Below are 21,135 nucleotides of genomic sequence, written 5' to 3' on the forward strand. Positions count from 1 at the left end.
CGTGAAAATAAAAGCACGCAAATATTTTTGCATGCCATATGTTTCTTTGTTTGTTTGATCAACATTTTGATTCCGTGCAATAAAAAACAAGTACACCTCATCTTACCCAGCCGAGCGTGAAAAATTATTCATGAGTAAGTAACCACTTTTAAAGGGATGGTACAGTATTGGTGGAGATGAGAATTGGGCTTTTAACTTTTTTTCAAGATACCAAGAAAACATTTATGAAATAGTACAAAGCATGTCATTTTAAGAGGGAATTCAAAGTTTATTTGATGAAAATCGGGTTTGAAATGGCTGAAACATCAAAAAACAAAGTAAAACAAAGCGATCGTAAAAAAAGTTGGGTCCCACACTTTATTAGAATCGCTCTGTTTTGGATATCTCAGCAATTTCAAAACCAATTTTCTCCAAATAAATGTTGAATTCCTCATGGAATTACATGCTCTTTCAAATTTCATGAAGTTTCTCATTATCTCACAAAAAAATGCTGATGTTGAAATCGCCGGCTGTCAGCCATGTCGACTTACGGCTCGCGAGCTGATTATGTGCGCATACATACACGCCCAGCTAGCTGTATAATATCATGACGTCATATCATGGAATACAGAAAATATTCAGTGGTTGGTCTGAGTGCAATTGACCAATGAGATAACAGAATTCACGATCACTAAAAGATAAATATCAGTATTACTTACAAGTAAAAATTTGCTTCATGTAGCACTACATGTAGATGCATGAAAAATTCCATTTTGACAGTACAGTGTACTAGGATGACCTGCTAGATGTAATTTTGCATTCACATCCATGGCAAAGAAGCGGGAACATTTTCACAAATTTGCATCAAGCAAGTGGGCCCCAAATCGGGCTTTTATTAGGTAACCTTGTACTCAATAATGAGAAAACGTGAGCACCACTCGATAACAAAATCACAATTTAGACAATTCCATCATGACAAGCTTTGATTGTGTCACCATGAAGTGTACCTGGTACAAGTACTTGCATTCCATAAATGTCCCCAAAAATAACTATTGCTGACCAGGTGGGGCAGTTCTTTGCATTCTGCTTTTCATAAGAAGAAATTGCCAGTGGAACTTCAATAGTTTACATATGAACTTGTGTGGGACTCAATGAAGCAATAGATACATGTATGGATACAATATACTGTTAAGCAAGAAATATTCACAGCATTAAATTTTTGCGAATTGCCACTGGCATCCAATGCATCTTAAGGTTAACAAGATCTCTTGAGTGCATGATAATTTTGCGAACCTTGACTAGTGCAAAATTAATATACACACGAAAATTTCTGGTTTAATTTATATAATTTCATACACAAAGACCAGAGTCTGCCATACAGTGATGCAAGCCAAGCACTCAGAACGTTATATCACAGTCCATGTATGCAGCGTTAGACCAAAATTTATGGAGTTAAATCCAAACTACATGAACTGCACATTGTACAAATTGGCAAACACCTGAGAGTGTACCCACACTAGAACGTACAAAAAGTATCATATTTGATTATGAACTCCAAAATGAAGTGCAAATATTCCTCCACCTCCACACGGTTCTTACAATATTGTAGTGAGGACAAAGTTTACTGTACATGGATATTCATGATATCACAAATGCCCCCACAAGTCATACACTGCTTCAAATGTGGAGACATTGCATAAAGCATATAGAGCTATTAAAGTAAAGAGTATGTTTCACTTCTGATGACTGCTCCTGTAAGCATCCGCACCGAGAGGGGGAGAAATAGATGGAGGGAGACAGGGAGAGATGTATTTAGAATATGTCATAGAAAGAAGGAGAGCGAGAGATATACATATCATTGCTGTGCACTTTGTAGGGTGGTTCACATATCAAAATCTGAGCATGCTGCAGGTAATAATCTTGGTAGCATACATAAACATGTGCGATGTGTACATCACATGACATCACAAGTACCATAGTGGACTACTGTTATAACGAAGTCCCCGGGACCAGAAATTTTCTTTCGTTATATTGAAATTTTGTTGTAGCCAAGCAAATAAACAATAACAAGTATAGGGCGGATAATGGTCTGGTCTGAATTTTTACTTCGTTGTAACCAGAATTGTGTTATAACCATGTTTGTTATAAAGGGAATGCACTGTATATGGCCGATGCCTGGGGTTTTACACGCTCACTGCGGCTGCCTTAGCCTTATCTTCTTCTTTTTTCCCCCACACATCTAGTCTGGTAGGAATGGGGGGTCCCCATGCACCCCCCGAACACATTTTTTTAACTTACTTTTTTGTAACCCTTAGGGTGTCTAGTTAATGATTTTTTTTGTTCCCAAGAAAAAATCGTGTCCCATGGGGGTCATTGGCGGCCATCTTGGCAGCCATCTTGGATTTTCAGGGAAAATCATTATCTTCCATAACTTTTGAACAACACAGCATAAAATTATAAATAAAGCATTTCTTCAGGGTATACGTGACACGAGGAATCGATTGCAATGGTTATTTACGTGATTAAAGCAAGTCTGAAACAAGAAAATCCTAAAAATATGCAAATTTCGGTGTCATTTTCACCGAAAAATACCTAAATAGTTTAACTTTTGAATTACACAACATACAGGGACAAATAAAACAGTAATTCAGAGTTGATATGGCATGAGGAATCGTTTGAGAGAGTTATTTACATGATTAAAGCAAGTTACATACAAGAAAAGTCCAAACATGTGAGGAAAACCAGTGTCGTTTACCCTAGAAATATTCCCAAGTGAATACAATCTCATATCTCCTAAGAGTAAACTAACCTCTTTTTCTTAACAGTCTGGTAGGAATGGGGGGTGGGGGGTCCCATGCAACCTCCTTTTTGTATCCCTTAGGGTGTCTATTTGATTCTTTTTGTCTCCAAGTGAAAATCGTGTCACATGGGGGGTCATTGGCAGCCATCTTGGATTTGCGAGGAAAATCATTAATTTCTATAACTTTCTATAAGTTTCCAACATACAAGGACAAATAAATAATTTCTCCAGGGTAAATTTGGCATGAGGAATCGATTGACATTGTTATTTACGTAATTAAAACAATTATGATACATGAAAAATCCAAACATGCGAATAAAAAAACAGTGTTGTTTGCTCTGCCCAAATAGTCCATATACATACATGACAATTATATACCTCATATGATTGACTAACCACTAAAGTCTAGGAATGGGGGATCCTCATGTACCCTAAATTTGTGTATCCCTTCAAGGTGTCTATTAGATGATGACTTTTTTTTTGTTTCCAAGTAATAATCGTGTCGGAGGGGGGGGGGTGGGGGAGTCATTGGCGGCCATTTTTGATTTGAGAGGAAAATCAGTAAATTCTGTAACTTCAGGGTAACTGTGTCATGAGGAATCGATTGAGATGGTTATTTTTATGATTAAAGCAAGTTTGATACAAAAAGTCCAAAATACGAAAAATTTGGTGTCATTTACACCGTAGAGTACCCAAAATCCGTATACATACATGACAAACTACTTCACAAAAGTGACTTGGCACTTTGTCTTTAGATCATAGCTCAAATATGGTGTTTTGTTTATAAAAAATATGCAACATGCAACTCCAAGCATTTTGATGCCTCACTTGTTGAAATCAAATGAAAAATGTAAGCACGATGGCAATTGATATGCAGATACCCCTAAAAAAGCAGATCGAAAGAGGTCAACATACAAATTTTGACCACATGTGAAAGTGACTAATCGACAAAATTCAAACCTAAAATGTAATTGAACACTTTTTGAGTGCATCTTCTATTTCATATAATTTTGTATTTGAAGAGTTTGAGTAAGTGTATTTTCATAAAGGAAATCACTGTAACAAAATGCTCTGTCGGTTTCACCAATTTAGGTGTCATATTGTTATCATTAAACTTATTTAAGATTAAGTTAAAAATGGTTCATTCAAACGTATTTGTTTAAAGCCTTCCTGTCTGAAAATAAACATATGAAAATCACTCGACAGTCAGAAATCCACTCTCTCTCTATGACTTTAATTTGTCTAACATATTCTTAATTCTCATCCTATGCAATTATACAAACCACAGATTCGGTAAGCGATAATATGTTAGCTTTGGGTTTTACACTTCTGGTAATTTACAGTCATCATCAAAACGATCATTGTAACCAATGTCTTGCTCCTCCTCTTCATCCTCCTCCGTCTACGGAGTAACTTTCTGAAGCAAGTCAATGAGGGAAGTGGGAAGGATAGGGCCACTTGACCACACCGGATCCATGATACCGAAGGCTGTCTTATGCCACCTTTGTCCAGGATTAAAGCGGTAGCGCACCAGAAGATTGACTAGTCAGATCGCTTGAAGATGGCAAGGTGGTACCCATGGTTCACACATTGAAAGTGTGAAATAAGGTTGCCTCTGCCAGGTGGGAGCAAGGAGAAATCCACCTTGGATTTGGTCATCAGTTGCTCGCCCTCTCCCACCATCTGTTTTAGCATGATGCTGCGAACGCCATTATGATAGACTTCTCCCGGACCTCGCTATACATTTTAGGCATGTGAATGCTTCAATGTCATCTGTCACCTCTGGCTCCACAGACCACCCATCACCAAGAATTGTGAGGAAAAAACACTCAACTTGGCATATTGTAAAGTCATATTCTAATATTTTAGTAGTGTTTATTATAATATAATACTGAGCAACTTATTAGATTTCAATAAAATACTTCTGAAATCACGAAATCAAACAACTCTCACCTGAATGCTATGTGGTATATGGGGTGGCTTTTGTTGAATCTTTAGGGGTCCAACTTTTCCCAACCCATTAAGGCACTTTAATCGTTACATCTTCCCCGGTAGTCCAGGTATTTTGGTATACAGTATATGAGCTCCCGTTGATTCTATATAAATGCAAGTTAATTGACATTGACAACCTGGCAATACGTGACAGTCCGTTTATTAAGAAAGATACTACATTGTAGAATGGATTAAGCAAGGACCAAGGGGATCACCCTTACGAAAAAGTCCTGTGGTACTCCTGTGGTAATTACCACAGGACGGTACCACAGGACAGTACCACAGGACAGTACCACAGGAAAGTACCACAGGACAGTACCACAGGAATTGTCCTGTGGTATTTTGGGACATACCACAGGACAGTACCACAGGAATTCCTGTGGTATTTTGGGACGTACCACAGGGCAGTACCACAGGAAAGTACCACAGGACCGGTACCACAGAACAGTACCACAGGACAGTACCACAGGAATTCCTGTGGTATTTTGGGACGTACCACAGGGCAGTACCACAGGACTAGTACCACAGAACAGTACCACAGGAACTGTCCTGTGGTATTTTGGGACAGTACCACAGGACAGTACCACAGGTCGATCATTACCACACAGCATTACCACAGGGCAGTACCACACAGCATTTCCATGGTACCACAGGAGAGTACCACACAGGACAGATCGAAAAAAAAAAATCTGGGAGAATTTTGGCCACATATCAAGGAATATTCCTGATAGGTGAGTGATGGATTTCAGGACAAACATGGCCCTACTTAATAACCTGTCCTACTCCTAACATATAACCTCAAACGAGAGTCTAATGGCAAAGTGCCAATCTACATATAGTTCTATAATAGATCTATATAGTCATATTCTATTCCTAGGTAGCCATCGACTGTATCAGTACATATATATATGGCCGTCTATCCGTAAAGCATTAAGGCATGGTTACTAACTCGATTATACTTTATTATCAAGATATGAAATTACACTTTCATAGCAATATCTATGATACTGGGAATAACATAACACAATTAGACAATCTTTCATAAAGTTCAAAGTAAGTCCCATCATTAATACCTTGACTTTTAAAGTCATATATGTATTTTCTAAAATCTAGAGTGCTTTTTATGAATATTCATGAGCTATGTAAAAATTTGTACCACAGGAGTACCACAGGAGTACCACAGGAGTACCACAGAAGTCCTTATGAAATGTCTCATGCTTAACATCAGCACTTTCACTAAATAGGTAATACTGTACGAGTATAGGACAGGATAAGTAATGACAAATCAATTGCTGTAATTCACAGCATACCTCATCTATCAATTAATTGAGGAATATTAATATGTGCTTTTTTGTTTATATTTTTGTTATAAATTTCAGTTGATTCTGCCTTACAATTTTCCTGTGTGGTACTCCTGTGTGGTACTGCTGTTTGATATTCTCCTGATGTGAAAGTCCTCTGGTATAAAATGTTAAGAAAAAAAAATGAATATCCTGTAGCATTTTTCTGTGGTACTTACGAATTTAATTTGAATAAATGAATATCCTGTAGCATTTTTCTGTGGTACTTACGAATTCAATTTGCTGTGTGGTAATTCTGTGTGGAATAGCACCATATTATGATTTTCCTGTGGGATTTTGGACAGTTCCTGTGGTACTCTCCTGTGGTATACATCGAAAATTACCACAGGAATTCCTGTCGTACTGTAATGTGGTATGTCCCAAAATTCCACAGGACAATTTGTGTGGTACTGTCCTGTGGTACGTCCCAAAATACCACAGGACAAGTCGTGTGGTACTGTCCTGTGGTACTTTCCTGTGGTACTGTCCTGCGGTACTGCCCTGTGGTACGTCCCAAAATACCACAGGACAAGTCGTGTGGTACTGTCCTGTGGTACTATCCTGTGGTACTGTCCTGTGGTACTCCCCTGTGGTACTGTCCTGTGGTACGTCCCAAAATACCACAGGACAAGTCGTGTGGTACTGTCCTGTGGTACTGTCCTGTGGTACTGTCCTGTGGTACTGCCCTGTGGTACTGTCCTGTGGTACGTCCCTAAATACCACAGGACAATTCCTGTGGTACTGTCCTGTGGTATGTCCCAAAATACCACAGGACAAGTCGTGTGGTACTGTCCTGTGGTACTATCCTGTGGTACGGCCCTGTGGTACGTCCCAAAATACCACAGGACAAGTCGTGTGGTACTGTCCTGTGGTACTATCCTGTGGTACTTTCCTGCGGTACTGTCCTGTGGTACTGCCCTGTGGTATTGTCCTGTGGTACTGTCCTGTGGTACGTCCCAAAATACCACAGGACAAGTCGTGAGGTACTGTCCTGTGGTACTATCCTGTGGTACTGTCCTGTGGTACGTCCCAAAATACCACAGGACAATTCCTGTGGTACTGTCCTGTGGTATGTCCCAAAATACCACAGGACATGTCGTGTGGTACTGTCCTGTGGTACTATCCTGTGGTACTTTCCTGTGGTACTGCCCTGTGGTACTGTCCTGTGGTACGTCCCAAAATACCACAGGACAAGTCGTGTGGTACTGTCCTGTGGTACTATCCTGTGGTACTGTCCTGTGGTACTGCCCTGTGGTACGTCCCAAAATACCACAGGACAAGTCGTGTGGTGTTGTCCTGTGGTACTATCCTGTGGTACTTTCCTGTGGTACTGTCCTGTGGAACTGCCCTGTGGTACTGTCCTGTGGTACGTCCCAAAATACCACAGGACAAGTCGTGAGTTACTGTCCTGTGGTACTATCCTGTGGTACTGTCCTGTGGTACTGTCCTGTGGTACGTCCCAAAATACCACAGGACAATTCCTGTGGTACTGTCCTGTGGTACTATCCTGTGGTACTTTCCTGTGGTACTGTCCTGTGGAACTGCCCTATGGTACTGTCCTGTGGTGCGTCCTAAAATACCACAGAACAAGTCGTGTGGTACTGTCCTGTGATACTATCCTGTGGTACTTTCCTGTTGTACTCTCCTCTGTTACGTCCCAAAATACCACAGGACAATTCATGTGGTACTGTCTTGTGGTACTGTCCTGTGGTACTGCCTTGTGGTACATCCCAGAGTACCACACGAGCCTGTGACACAGTACCACACAGTTCATGTATTAACATATATTTGTGTGGTACATTGTGTGGTACCAACCAGTACCACAGGGAGTACCACATGAGCCTGTAAAACAGTACCACACAGTTCCTGTGGTAACATTTATTTATGTGGTACATTGTGTGGTACTGACAAGTACTACAGGGAGTACCCTACAAGCCTGTGGTACAGTACCACACAGTTCCTGTGGTAACATTACAAGTGTGTGGTACATTGTGTGGTACCGACAAGTACCACAGGGAGTACCACAGGACTTTTTTGTTAGGGCAAGGAAATGTGTGTCTGGATCCCTCACCAAAGCTACCTTGTACCTAAGTTTAGCAGCGCACTTGAGGTAGAGCACGACCCTGGTGTCTGTCTTCTTATACCCGGGTTAGACAGTCACTCATGGATATCGCGCCATTGTCTCTTGGAACATATCATTGTGTAAACAAAAGGAATGTAACAGAAATCACATTCTCTGAAGCTTAAGTGATTCCTGTTACATTCTTTTTGTTCACCTAATTATTCATCCCAGGAGACAATAAGCTCTATCCATGAGCTGCCGTCTAACCAGGAGAAGGACACCAGGGTAGCGCTCTACCTCGAGTATTCCACTATTAAGCTTGGGTACAAAGCAGCTGTGGTAAGGACACCAGACACGGACATTTTCTGGATCTTCTTGCACCATGCTCACTCCGTCACCCTCACTATCCTCCTTGATAAATGGACTGTCGAGCATTGCCAGATTGTGAATGTTGTTGAACTGGCATACTGAATCAAAGGGAGCGGGCTACTGTACCACAATACTTGGACGACATGTGTTTACAGGGGAAGATGTAACAAGTGCCTTCAAGAGTAGGGGCGAAGTCGGACCCCTAAAGAATCTACAAAGCCACCCCTTGTACCATACAGCATTCAGGAGAGAGTAGTATGACATTATAATCTCTGCAATATTTGACTGAAATGTGGTAAATTGTTCAATATTACATTATAATGAACACTGCAGAAATCTTACAACATGACTTTGAAATGTGCCAATGTTTTTTGTCCCCCACTTAAACCTTGGAGATGGGTGGTCTGTAGAGCCAATAAGAGGTGACAGAAGACATTGGAGCATTCACATGCCTAATGTATGACCACAAGAGGTGGAGAAGTCTATTTACAGCAGCATCATCCAAAGCAGATGATGGGAGAGGGCGAACAAATGACTACAAACTCCAATGTGGATTTCTTCATGCTCATATACACCTTGCAGTGACAACCTTATCCCACACATTAAATGTGTGACCCATCGCCTTGCCATCTTAAAGAGAGCTGACCAACCAATCTTCTGGTGCTCTGTATATGACTCCTTTGATTCTGGACAAGGATGGCAGAAGGTAGCCTTTGTTATGATGGAGCCAGTGTGGTCAAGTGGCCCTATCTTTCCGACTTCCCTCATTGACTTGCTTCAGAAAATTACTGAGGAAATGAAGGAGGATGAAGAAGAGGACCCAGACATTGATTACAATGATCGTTTTGATGATGACTACCGGTATAGAAATTAAAGAAGTGTGAAATGAAAACCTGATATATTGCATAACCGCTTCTGTGGTTTGTACAGTTACACAGGGTGAGCATTCAGAATACTTTTTAAGAAAAGTGAAGTCATATTGTGTTACTTTATATTTTTTCAATATACGTTAATTCCACACTTCATGAAAAGCATATACACATGTCACAAACGTTGAAATATATAGATGATGACTGGCGGCGGAGGGAACATACCCAATGTTCCGCCCGAAGGGTTTGAAATGCTATTGAGGGAGGTTATAAGTGCGCTGCGGTCCTAGGCCTTAATTCTGTCATTTGTCACGTGGAAATGTTTTCCCATGGGAGAACATTACAAGAATGTTCGCCCATGGGCCAACATAACGAATGTACTTCCATCACGTGACTGTGTTCAGCCAATCACTAATCGGTATGTGACTAACCCTTTCAAAATATCATTATGTCTTTTGATAATAGCTTGAATATTGCGTCTTATATCAGACAACTTTTAACAGAATTCGAAAGGAAACTTAATTCCAATCAATGTGAACTTGAATTGAATGCATACAGGATGTAAGCACAAAAGCGATTCACATGCAAATATTTCTAAATTAAAGTAGCAGCAATCCACATTGATATACAGTCCCTATTCACAGGCTAGATTTCCGGCTGTCAAATGAAATGTTTCTCTTTTTGTTTTCGGACAATAAACTTTAAACAAATACATTTGAATGAACTGCTTTTTTAACTTGAGAATAAATGAAACCATTTTGGCATCTAAATTTTTTTAATCGGCTCGACATTTTGACACAGTGATTGTTTCCTTGAATATATCCCAACTCAAACTCGTTTTAAATATAAAATGAAACGAAATTGAACGTGCACAAAGAGTGTTAAATTTCAGTTCAAGTTTTATCTTTGTCAATTAGTCACTTTTAAGTGTTGTGATCAACATTATTCTCATGTGTCACCTCTTTTTAAGGGTATTTGCATATGAATTACCACAGTGCTTACATTCTTATTCTATTTCACCAAGTGAGGGGTGACAATGCTTGAAATTAATTTTCTCTTCAGATTCTATTTAATGTTTTTGATACAAAACAAAAAAGGCCTATTTGGGCAATGATCTAAAGACAGAGTTGTTAGTCACTTTTGTGAGGTATGCAATTTGTCATGTATGTAGCATGAAATATTCGGGCCATTTCCAGAGTAACAGCACTTAATTTTTCAGTTTTGGGATATTTCTTGTGTCAAATTTGCTTTCATTATGTAAATGACAATCTCAATTGATTCCTCATGCTGTGTTTCGTCTGAAGAAATGTTTTATTTGTCCCTGTATGTTGTGTATAGTTCAAAAGTTGAACTATTTGTGTACTTTTCAGTGTAACCAATACAGAATTTATTATATTTGGGACTTTTCTTGTATCGAGCATTTTTTAATCATGTAAATAACCATCTCAATCGATTTCTCATGTCACATATACCCTGAAAAAATGTTTTATTTTTCCTTGCATGTTGGAAACTTCAAAAGTTATAGAAACTAATGATTTTCCTCGCAAATCCAAGATGGCTGCCAGTGACCCCCATGTGACACGATTTTCACTTGGAAACAAAAAAAAAAATCAAATAGACACCCTAAGGGATACAAAAATGAGGGTGCACGGGACCCCCCCCCCCCCTTTCTTACCAGACTGTTAAGAAAAAGAGGTAAGTTTACTCTTAGGAGGTATGAGATTGTCATGTATATATGTATATAGACTACTTGGGAATATTTCTAGAGTAAACAACACTGGTTTTCCTCGCATGTTTGGACTTTTCTTGTATGTAGCTTGCTTTAATCATGTAAATAACTCTCTCAAACGATTCCTCATGCCGTATTAACTCTGAATTACTGTTTTATTTGTCCCTGTATGTTGTGTAATTCAAAAGTTAAACTAATTGGGTAGTTTTCGGTGAAAATGACACCGAAATTTGCATGTTTTTAGGCTTTTCTTGTTTCAGACTTGCTTTAATCATGTAAATAACCATTGCAATCGATTCCTCGTGTCATGTTTACCCTGCAGAAATGCTTTATTTATAATTATATGCTGTGTAGTTCAAAAGTTATGGAAGATAATGATTTTCCCTGAAAATCCAAGATGGCTGCCAAGATGGCCGCCAATGACCCCCATGGGACACGATTTTTTCTTGGGAACAAAAAAATTCATTAACTAGACACCCTAAGGGTTACAAAAAAGTAAGTTAAAAAAATGTGTTCGGGGGGTGCATGGGGACCCCCCATTCCTACCAGACTAATCTGACCAGTGAAATAAGCTGTAACGCACAGATGAAAACCTTTAGCCAGATTTCAATGTGTAAGTTTTAAGACACATTTGACTCATGCACATATTTCTCACATTCGGCACAAAATGTATTAGAAGCAGAGTGCTTGTAAAATGTTGCATATCTTTCAGGCTGTTAGACAAAAATTTTAGCACATTTCAGCAAATGTTACCAAGTGACATGCTGAATCCCCTCTCTGTCCGCCTTGTATTGTATAAGCTTTAGATGTAAAGCTTGAAAAATTCTCAGAAAATACCTGTCCAACTACATGTTCCATATGGAAATGATATTAAGAATTCTGAATTGGTTTAAAATCACTGCATTCATCCAGCAAAGTCCAAGCAAGAATACATTCAATTGTGAAGGCTTCGGCGACATACATGTACAGTAGGTTATTCGGTATGAAGACTCTCCACTGGTTTAATGACCGATGGTTTTGCAGGACAGGAGTGTATACCATTGTGGACATGACCACAACCTACAAATACATCAACTCAAAGGCAATGCATTTAGAGGCAAATGCAGGTATCCAGCATTTATTTGGGGATGCAATTTAAGTTGGGAATGGAAAACCATGCCAAGTGGTGGCACATCACTTCCTCTCCTCTCCTTGAAGGAAACTGCTATTTCTGTCTCTGTTTCCTCTTTTTTCCAAATACAAAACGAAGAAAAGGTATGACTTCAGAAAGGGCAAAAACATTTAAATGTATGGTACACTCATTTAAACTCTGAAAGATTCCATAGGCAAATGAATGAATGAATGAATGACTGATGCAAGCAAAAGGTACCAGATACAATGCAGCTCTCCAATAATCCTGAATATCCTTTTAAAGCATTACCATCTTACCGTCCACTGTCACTTTACAAGCAGCATTCATTTCTGCTACACAAACCAGCCATTCCATTTCAGGGTGTTTCCAAAATCCACATGGATATGCACCGCATCATTGCACGTCCCTCTCTTGCTGCAAAACTTCACGGGAACACCCCGACAACAACATACACAGTATATTCCAGATCAAGACCAGATGAGCCTCACATCTGCTGGAGCTGAATTTTCAATCCATTCTCATCAAGAGTCTCATCAGTTCTACCAAGATCTGTTTCAGTTCATTCTTCCTAGTCCTTCATGTACATCAGCCTCCAGTATGCTGCCTTCATCCGGTCCCACATTGCACCCGGAGAGTCCAGGGCCGGCCGCACATCAAGGATGGCAAACTCGTAAGTCTTCCTGTTCACGGGACCACCGTCGTAGTAATCGATGACGTAGCGTACCTTCTTCCCGCACCGGTCTACGACCCAATCATGCCGGTCAAATGGCTTCTCATACCTAGTGTATAAAGTCAAACAAATGCCTCTCTTATTAAAGATATACAAGATAGGTAGAGTACTGCTACTGCATGCATTCATATTGTCACTAAAATGATCAGGAATGGCAGTATGTCTCCCCTCTTCCACTATTTTGCACTTTCTAGTGGCCCAACACAATGCACATGCAGAATCCTCAAATTTCCCAATATGAAATTAAAGCAGAAGAGTAAGGGAATTATGTCATGCCATTTTCAGAAATCGACTTCCCCTGACTTTCAGATCCTTTTATTGTTGCGGGTCAAATATGTACATAACTATGTTCTGCTCATTATAAATTGATATATTATCAGATTTATTGATAGTAATAGTAGTATATAGTAACAGCATTCTTACCGAAGTCAAGAAGTCTACAGCCCTATAGAATCAGCAGTGGATACCATATCTTTTCCATGCCCATGGTACCCCGGCATGAACCCTGAATAGGCCCATTATAACATTTGATGAGTTCAATAAAATCTATAGAAATTCTTTTTCTTTTCTGGGAACCCACAATTTTTGTTTTGACAAGCATTTTTCATTTAGACTGGGTAAAAGTTCATTTTTGTCACACTCAGTTGCAAATTACCTGTTCTTGATGAGACTTTCGCTTACTGGATCTGTAGGCTTCTTCAGATCAAACGCTGTGAGAGAGACTTCACATTGGCAGACGTAGCTGGTGCACGCCGATCTGAGAGAATGGGATCATGCGCCAGCGTTCGATCTGAAGAAGCCTACAGATCCAGTAGGCGAAAGTCTCATCAAGAACAGGTAATTTGCAACTGAGTGTGACAAAAATGAACTTTTACCCAGTTGATATCCCAATCAGATGAATCTTTTCAGTGATTCAATGCATTTAGATATTTCAAATCCCATTGGCATGCATTAGTTGTGTGCCATGATATAGTGATATACAATAGGTAGGCCTTAGGCCTTGGGGGAGGCTTAAAATTTGAGTATGTTAGTAAACTTGTCTACTGCCAAATAATACAAAGGAATGGTCAGTTTCCTCCTGCCAGCTAGCATTATGCCGGACTGCAATTCTTCCTTGTGCAGGATGCTACATAACTTTTTCTTACAACTTGCCCTGTCTTGCCTGAACATGAATTTTACTTGCCCAAAAAAGAAAATCCAAAGATTAAAAAAAAAAAAAATGAGACAGAAAATCACTTGCAAGTCAAGGGCTTGATGAAACCTAATCATTTGAATAAATGGCAGATGTCCGTTCGCATGCTTTAACACATAGGAAGTATTGAAACAAACTTGGTTTGACCAAGTGTTGATGTTGCATCACACTGGAAAGTTGCTGAAATGAAATGAAAGTGTTTTGTACCACTGAACAGTCACTGTCTTTGGGCTTCTGTATGGATGACTTCATGGGTTTGAAGGGGGTAAAAGTGAAAAAAAAAAGTTGGCTCTCAAACTTTTAGCTTGCCCAATTCGGTAAAGCATTTTTTTTTTTCAAATTGTTTCAAAACACTTGCCTGACTTTGATTTTCACTTGCCCCGATCATTCGGGCAAGTAATTATGTAGCACCCTGCATGTACTGCATGTTGAATCCCCTATAGATCTCTTACAGCATTATTGATGAATTCTAAACAGTTGCTTAAATTATTCACTCACCCCATCCAGGTCCTGACTCGGGCTCTTGGGGAGAGGTCATTGTAACGGCCACCAAAACTTTCCAGCTTTGGGCAAGGGCATTCTCTGTGAGAAAAAAAGACACACATCAGATGTTTACCAAGGTGGAACAATTTTCTTTGCGGCATTCCTACAAACTACACTCAAACAGTTGCAGGCCTCAACCAAATATGGGATCCTAAATCAGTTCTCACATAGTATAGTGCACTCCCGTTATAACGAAATGCTTGGGACCGGCAGTTTTCTTTCGTTATAACGAAATTTCGTTATAACCGAACAAATACAATATATAACGAAAACAAGAAAACCACGTATATTCTGTTTGCTGAATACTCATCATACACTGGAAAGCTATGTGAAATGTGATGGGATAACTGTATCACAATAATAAACGCAAGTTCCCCTCAGAAACTGTGCGTGACACAAAGAGCGAACACACAGTGGTGTGAAGCGTTCACCCATGCAGAGAAGCTATAAATGCTTGTTCCGCTACGAATTTTCGAAAGCAATTCACATTTCATTATAACGGAGCACATTTGAAGCAACGGATAATTTTCAAATTAGTTTTGTTTGTTTATAAAATCCTTAACGATCAAGCTCCGAAATATTTAGACGCCTGTTGACTTTATATACACCTACTAGAAATTTGAGGTCATCTAGTGATCCGCTTCGTCTCACATACTCTGTTACTCGCACCTTAGCCGGTGATAGGACATTTACTGTGTCTGCTTCAAAGCACTGGAATAATTTACCACTTACCGTTAGACAGTCTCCATCAGTCAGTGTGTTCAAAAAAGCCTTGAAAACACATCTTTTCAGTAGCAACTAGTTCGTAGCTGTATATATAACATTTATCCAATTATACATACTGTCGTACATGTTTTGAATTGATTGTAAGCGCTTTGGGCCTTGTGGGAAAAGCGCACTATAAATAATAGTAATAATAATAATAATAATAATTTCTTTTGTTTTTCTTTGTCAGTGGCGCTCGGAAAAGACTTCGTTATAACGGAAATTTCGCTATAACCGTGTTCGTTATAAGCGAAATTTTTAACATAGACTTTAATGGTGATAATTTTGGGACCAGAAGATTTACTTCCTTATAACGAAATTTCGTCATAACCGTGTTCGTTATAATGGGAGTGCACTGTACACAAATAATCATTTTCTTGCTATTAACATTTATGGGAAGTCTAGCATTGTTCCACAGAGAAATTGCAGTCCAATTTAGCAGAAATGTACATGTAGATTGTTTATAGGAGCATGACCCTACTCGTTACTTTGATATCAATCTGTCACTATCATCTGTTAACACATTGAAGACTAGTCCCAAGTATACTTGGGCAGGTGTCTATGGGAAATGTGTGTTATAGCAAAATCAGCCCATCCTCAATGGGTTAAGACAGATTACAGGTGCAGGAAACTATACTCCATTAGGGTCAGCACAGCTAGCATACTCATGAATATGTAGAAAATACACAAGAACTGAAGCAAAAGAATTGTGGGATATTTGTATGGAATAATTTTTCAGCTTTCTCTGTTTTCATAATTGCTATGATCAAAAATATTAGGAATATGTAATACAAAATCTAATGTTTGAGACATGTTTGCAGCATTAAACTTCAACCTCTTTGAGGTCTGGCAATGAAGAGTGATTTTTTTTTTAAATGTTTCTGCTGGATATAACCTTTGACTTACCATCCAAAGAACAATATAATCACATCAACTCGGCCATACCTTTAAAGCTGTGAGCCTTGCATTATGAAAGTCACTTCCTTATTTTCCTTTGATGCATCATAAGTTTCTATTAATGGTCAGAAGCATTCTTCACAATTACAAGTTCAATGTTAACAAAGAACCATGGTCATTTGTCATCTTACCCAATCATGTTGCAATTTAAAACAAACACACAAACCCAAATATACAAACAACAAAAATGACCACCAAAACCAGCCACAGTGGTAATTTATGAGCAATGGTGACTTTCAATATTATGCAAGTAGTATTTCATGGAAACTGCTATCTGTGCATGATACACAGAAACGCAAGGGACGGAGAAGGGATCTTACTTTGCATGGAGCGCCTCCCACTTCAGCACCTCCTGCCACGCCTGCTCGTTGTTGGCGTTGTGGATGCGGATGATGTTGTTCATGTCCTCCTGCTCGATTTCGTCGGGCTGCCAGCGCCACCCCTTCCTCAGCATGGCGTTCCAGAACATCTGCGCGGAGGGGTAGACCCAGTTCTCGCCCTCCTTGGCGTGGGCTTTCGGGATGCTCGACGTCACGCGGTTCGTGGAGAGGGAGAATGGCTGGTCTGGGGCCGGCCTCTGGTTTGGTGGAGGCATCTATCGTGAATGGCAGAGGGGGTAAGGAAGAGACACACACAGTCCCACTCTGATAAATCAGGATTCTGTTAAGGCACTATGGACAGCAGCTTTTCTAAAATATTATGACATACAATGCAAGAGAACCAGATTAATTCTCGCTACATATCTAAAAGTCATCACTATAGACCTCAAACCTGGCCACTTTGTACTCGACACTGGATCAACAGGGCAAGCATGAAATGAGCATCCATCAAATCGACATTCTTTTGGGTTCAAGCTGAGTCATAATTCGCAACATTGTTCATTATCTTGTACATGTAGTCATACAAGATTTTTAAACAGCAATTTCACTCAATATTTCATTGAAGTTGATTGTGATGATATGATAAACAGAGAGTAATACATGTACAAAGATACTAGGTAGTAAAAGCGTTATCAAAATCTGGGAAAAAATAAGAATGTTAGGAGATTTGTTATTTTATGTGGATTATTCAACAGTGATTGGTCAGAATCCTAAATCCCATGCAAAATTAGATGTGACCTCACCTTGTCTCTCATTAACATGTACCAAGTCTTCACTTAACTTAGTCTTCTGTTTTAGGATGACACAAAGCTATACGGTACATTGTACCCTTCACATCAAATTATCAAGTAAGCAATGCAATGCTGTTATATTGTGGGAATGATGATTGCTAGACTACTGACCAAACACAAATATATAAAATATTTATTAACATTTACATGTAGTCAAAAGTGGAAGAGCTTGCATGCAATGGTATTATCTCTTCCATTCCACCTACGTAGCTGGAAAAAAAAATTGAAAGAATATCACTGCTTTGCCAAGAAAAGGGAAAGTATAAACATGTTTTATCGGGTACAGTGTATTCTCATTCCATGTCCAATTTTGATGAAACTTGTAAGTACTGTCAGTCTATTTGTTTGCTTGTTTGTTTGTTTGTTTGTTTGATTTTGGAAATTTTTTTGTTGTTGTCACCAGTCATTTCGGTGATCTTGAATATACAGTAGTATCGAATTGAACCCTACCTACAGGCCATCACATATATCTGTGGAGACTGTTGCAATGTTCATAATTCTTGAAATACAACTCTCTCTCTATCTGATTTGGAACACTGTGTATTGTAAAAAGGCTGAAAGAAACACAGATCTACCATCTTACCGAGTACCAGCATCTTGTTAGGTGGACTGAAAAAATAGGGGTGGGCCTGCCTTTTTAAGAAAATGCAGGTACAAGTTTGTAAGTCATAAAATTTGGAGTCATACTGTCTTAAAATGATAAACATTTTTTTTTTCCAATGCAAAGACACCAAAAGCTCAGGAATAAAGCTGTTCATTTTCATCAAATGATAATTTATGAAATCTACAGGTACAGAGAGTAAGATTATTTTGTGACACAAAAAGTCTGCCCAAACTTTCAAAAGGAACCATTATTGCATGAATACTAAGACATGAGAGCACTTTGTGCCGAGTAAGTCTCACAGTGTTAGTTATATGAAAGGTACTTTAACCTGTAACACAAACTAAGACAAGGAAACTCAGGGAAACTTTTGAGGTACCAAAACTTTATATTATCTTTAAAAAATGAACTGTTGCCTCAGCTTTTCTACTGGATGCACACTTGCCATTCCCTCTCCTGGGTATGTCTATAGCACTGAGCTGTCTGCACATGGCAGTCACATATACTGTATGTGGGGACCTGTCTCCTATTTTGCAGTAACCTAGGATACACTATCGGTCCGTCTGTCTGTCTGCTTGTTTGTCTAGTTGGTCATGAAAAGTTGATGGCAACTTTTCTAAAAATTGTCTTAGGACTTTCTTCTTTGCACATTGTATTACAGTATTGTGAATTAGACGTGTATGTTCATTGTGATGGCATTCGATCGAACGGCTCTTTCAGCGCAAATTTTGTGTACTTGTGAACTTTGTAAGTGGCCATTATGAATGATCATTATGAAATCATTACAAAACTCACAATTGTGGGAATGATGATTGCTAGACTACTGACCAAAAACAAATAAATAAAATATTTATCAACATTTATGTGTAGTCAAAAGTGGAAGAGCTTGCATGCAATGGTATCATCTCTTCCATTCCACCTACGTAGCTGTGAAGAATATCACTGCTTTGCCAAGAAAAGGGAAAGTATAAACATGTTTTATCAGGTACAGTGTATTCTCATTCCATGTCCAATTTTGATGAAACTTGTAAGTACTGTCAGTCTACTTGTTTGGTTGTTTGTTTGTTTGTTTGGTTTTTGGGGTGGTTTTTTTTTTTGTCACGTCATTTCGGTGATCTTGAATATGGTATTGAATTGAACCCTACCTACAGGCCATCACATATATTTGTGGAGACTGTTGCAATGTTCATAATTCTTGAAATACAACTCTCTCTCTCTCTCTCTCTCTGATTTGGAACACTGTGTATTGGAAAAAGGCTGAAAGAAACACAGATCTACCATCTTACCGAGTACCAGCATCTTGTTAGGTGGACTGAAAAAATAGGGGTGGGCCTGCCTTTTTAAGAAAATGCAGGTAAGTCATAAAATTTGGAGTCATACTGTCTTAAAATGATAAACATTTTTTTTTTTCAATGCAAAGACACCAAAAGCTCAGGAATAAAGCTGTTCATTTTCATCAAATGATAATTTATGAAATCTACAGGTACAGAGAGTAAGATTATTTTGTGACACAAAAAGTCTGCCCAAAACTTTCAAAAGGAACCATTATTGCATGATTTCTAAGACATGAGAGCACTTTGTGCCGAGTAAGTCTCACAGTGTTAGTTATATGAAAGGTACTTTAACCTGAAACACAAACTAAGACAAGGAAACTCAGGGAAACTTTTGAGGTACCAAAACTTTATATTATCTTTAAAAAATGAACTGTTGCCTCAGCTTTTCTACTGGATGCACACTTGCCATTCCCTCTCCTGGGTATGTCTATAGCACTGAGCTGTCTGCACATGGCAGTCACATATATGTGGAGACCTATCTTCTATTTTGCAGTAACCTAGGATACACTATTGGTCCGTCTGTCTGTCTGCTTGTTTGTCTAGTTGGTCATGAAAAGTTGATGGCAACTTTTCTCAAAATTGTCTTTGTACTTTCTTCTTTGCACATTGTATTACAGTATTGTGACTTAATAGACGTGTATGTTCATTGTGATGGCATTCGATCATACGGCTCTTTCAGCGCAAATTTTGTGCACTTGTGAACTTTGTAAGTGGCCATTATGAATGATCATTATGAAATCATTACAAAACTCACAATGAGAAAACCTTGGGACCTTTGGTGTTAATACTGTTCTCATGTCCATTTAGAGTGAGTACAAGTGTAGGGTGTAAGCTGATCATCATCACTAGATAGTCATCGAACTTTCCATGAGTTGGTACATTAGTGAACTCACCCTATTCAAGGGGTCAATGTCATCTGTCTTGCTGTCCACCATGAGTGTATTGGAACCCCCAGACATGGGGCACTCCGATGGTATCGTGCCTGCGCTGGTGGCGGGGGCATCTTTGGCAGGGGACTTGTGCATGGGGCATCCTGCGGGTGCATTCTTTGTTACCGGTGGAGCAGCAGCCTCTACCCCTCCTTTGTGCATGGGGCACTCCGATGGAGGGGATGATGCACCCGTGGTGGATGGCAGACTCGCGACGCTGGGGGCTTGGACCGTTTGAGACGAGGACCAGACTCCTCCCATGTCTCGCTACTTCTGTTTATGCTCCTCCAAGATCAAAGCGTCCTCTTGAATGCCAAGCTCTGCAGAGATATTAAAACAATGGGTAAATTAATGTTTAAAAAAGCCGAGTACATTGTACTATCGAATGGCTGTCAGTGCCTTCATAGTGTACAGGCTGCCAGGCCCAGGCCAGGGCCAGGATTCAAGGAATGCATGTAAAAGGTTTATAATGTTATCACATCAATACCTTTTCAGCCTCACCGATCCGGAACTACAGGGCTGCCAACTCTCACGCATTGACCGTGAGACTCATGCATTTTGACCAAATCTCACGCTCTCATGCTGATCTAACATCATCTCACGCACAGAGAGAAAAAAAACACAGGCGTTTTGATACATTC

At 39.4% G+C, this 21,135-nt stretch overlaps 1 protein-coding gene across 1 annotated transcript; it reads right to left on the reverse strand.

Annotated features, from left to right (window-relative positions):
* Nucleotides 1–12,840: 12,840 nt before the first annotated feature.
* LOC139717400 (holocytochrome c-type synthase-like) lies at nucleotides 12,841–20,808 on the reverse strand. Its single transcript, XM_071628897.1, has 4 exons — nucleotides 20,459–20,808; nucleotides 16,780–17,054; nucleotides 14,693–14,776; nucleotides 12,841–13,051 (listed from the first exon to the last, which is right to left on the reverse strand). The coding sequence occupies exons 1-4, from the start codon at nucleotides 20,753–20,755 to the stop codon at nucleotides 12,841–12,843; spliced, it is 867 nt and encodes a 288-aa protein (XP_071484998.1). The 5' UTR covers nucleotides 20,756–20,808.
* Between the last annotated feature and the right edge of the window lie 327 nt (nucleotides 20,809–21,135).

Source organism: Diadema antillarum, unplaced genomic scaffold (assembly GCF_040938485.1).
Source record: "Diadema antillarum isolate AM-2024a unplaced genomic scaffold, OU_Dant_1.0 scf00000075, whole genome shotgun sequence".
Classification (NCBI taxonomy): domain Eukaryota; kingdom Metazoa; phylum Echinodermata; class Echinoidea; order Diadematoida; family Diadematidae; genus Diadema; species Diadema antillarum.

Bases quoted from the DNA above. Each gene is read 5' to 3' on its own strand.
- LOC139717400 (XM_071628897.1), bottom strand. From the start codon at position 20,755: ATGGGAGGAGTCTGGTCCTCGTCTCAAACGGTCCAAGCCCCCAGCGTC. The intron at 17,055-20,458 runs GTGAGTTCACTA...CATTCACGATAG, and splicing joins ACATTGACCCCTTGAATAGG to ATGCCTCCACCAAACCAGAG. The intron at 13,052-14,692 runs GTGAGTGAATAA...TTTATACACTAG, and splicing joins CGAGTCAGGACCTGGATGGG to GTATGAGAAGCCATTTGACC.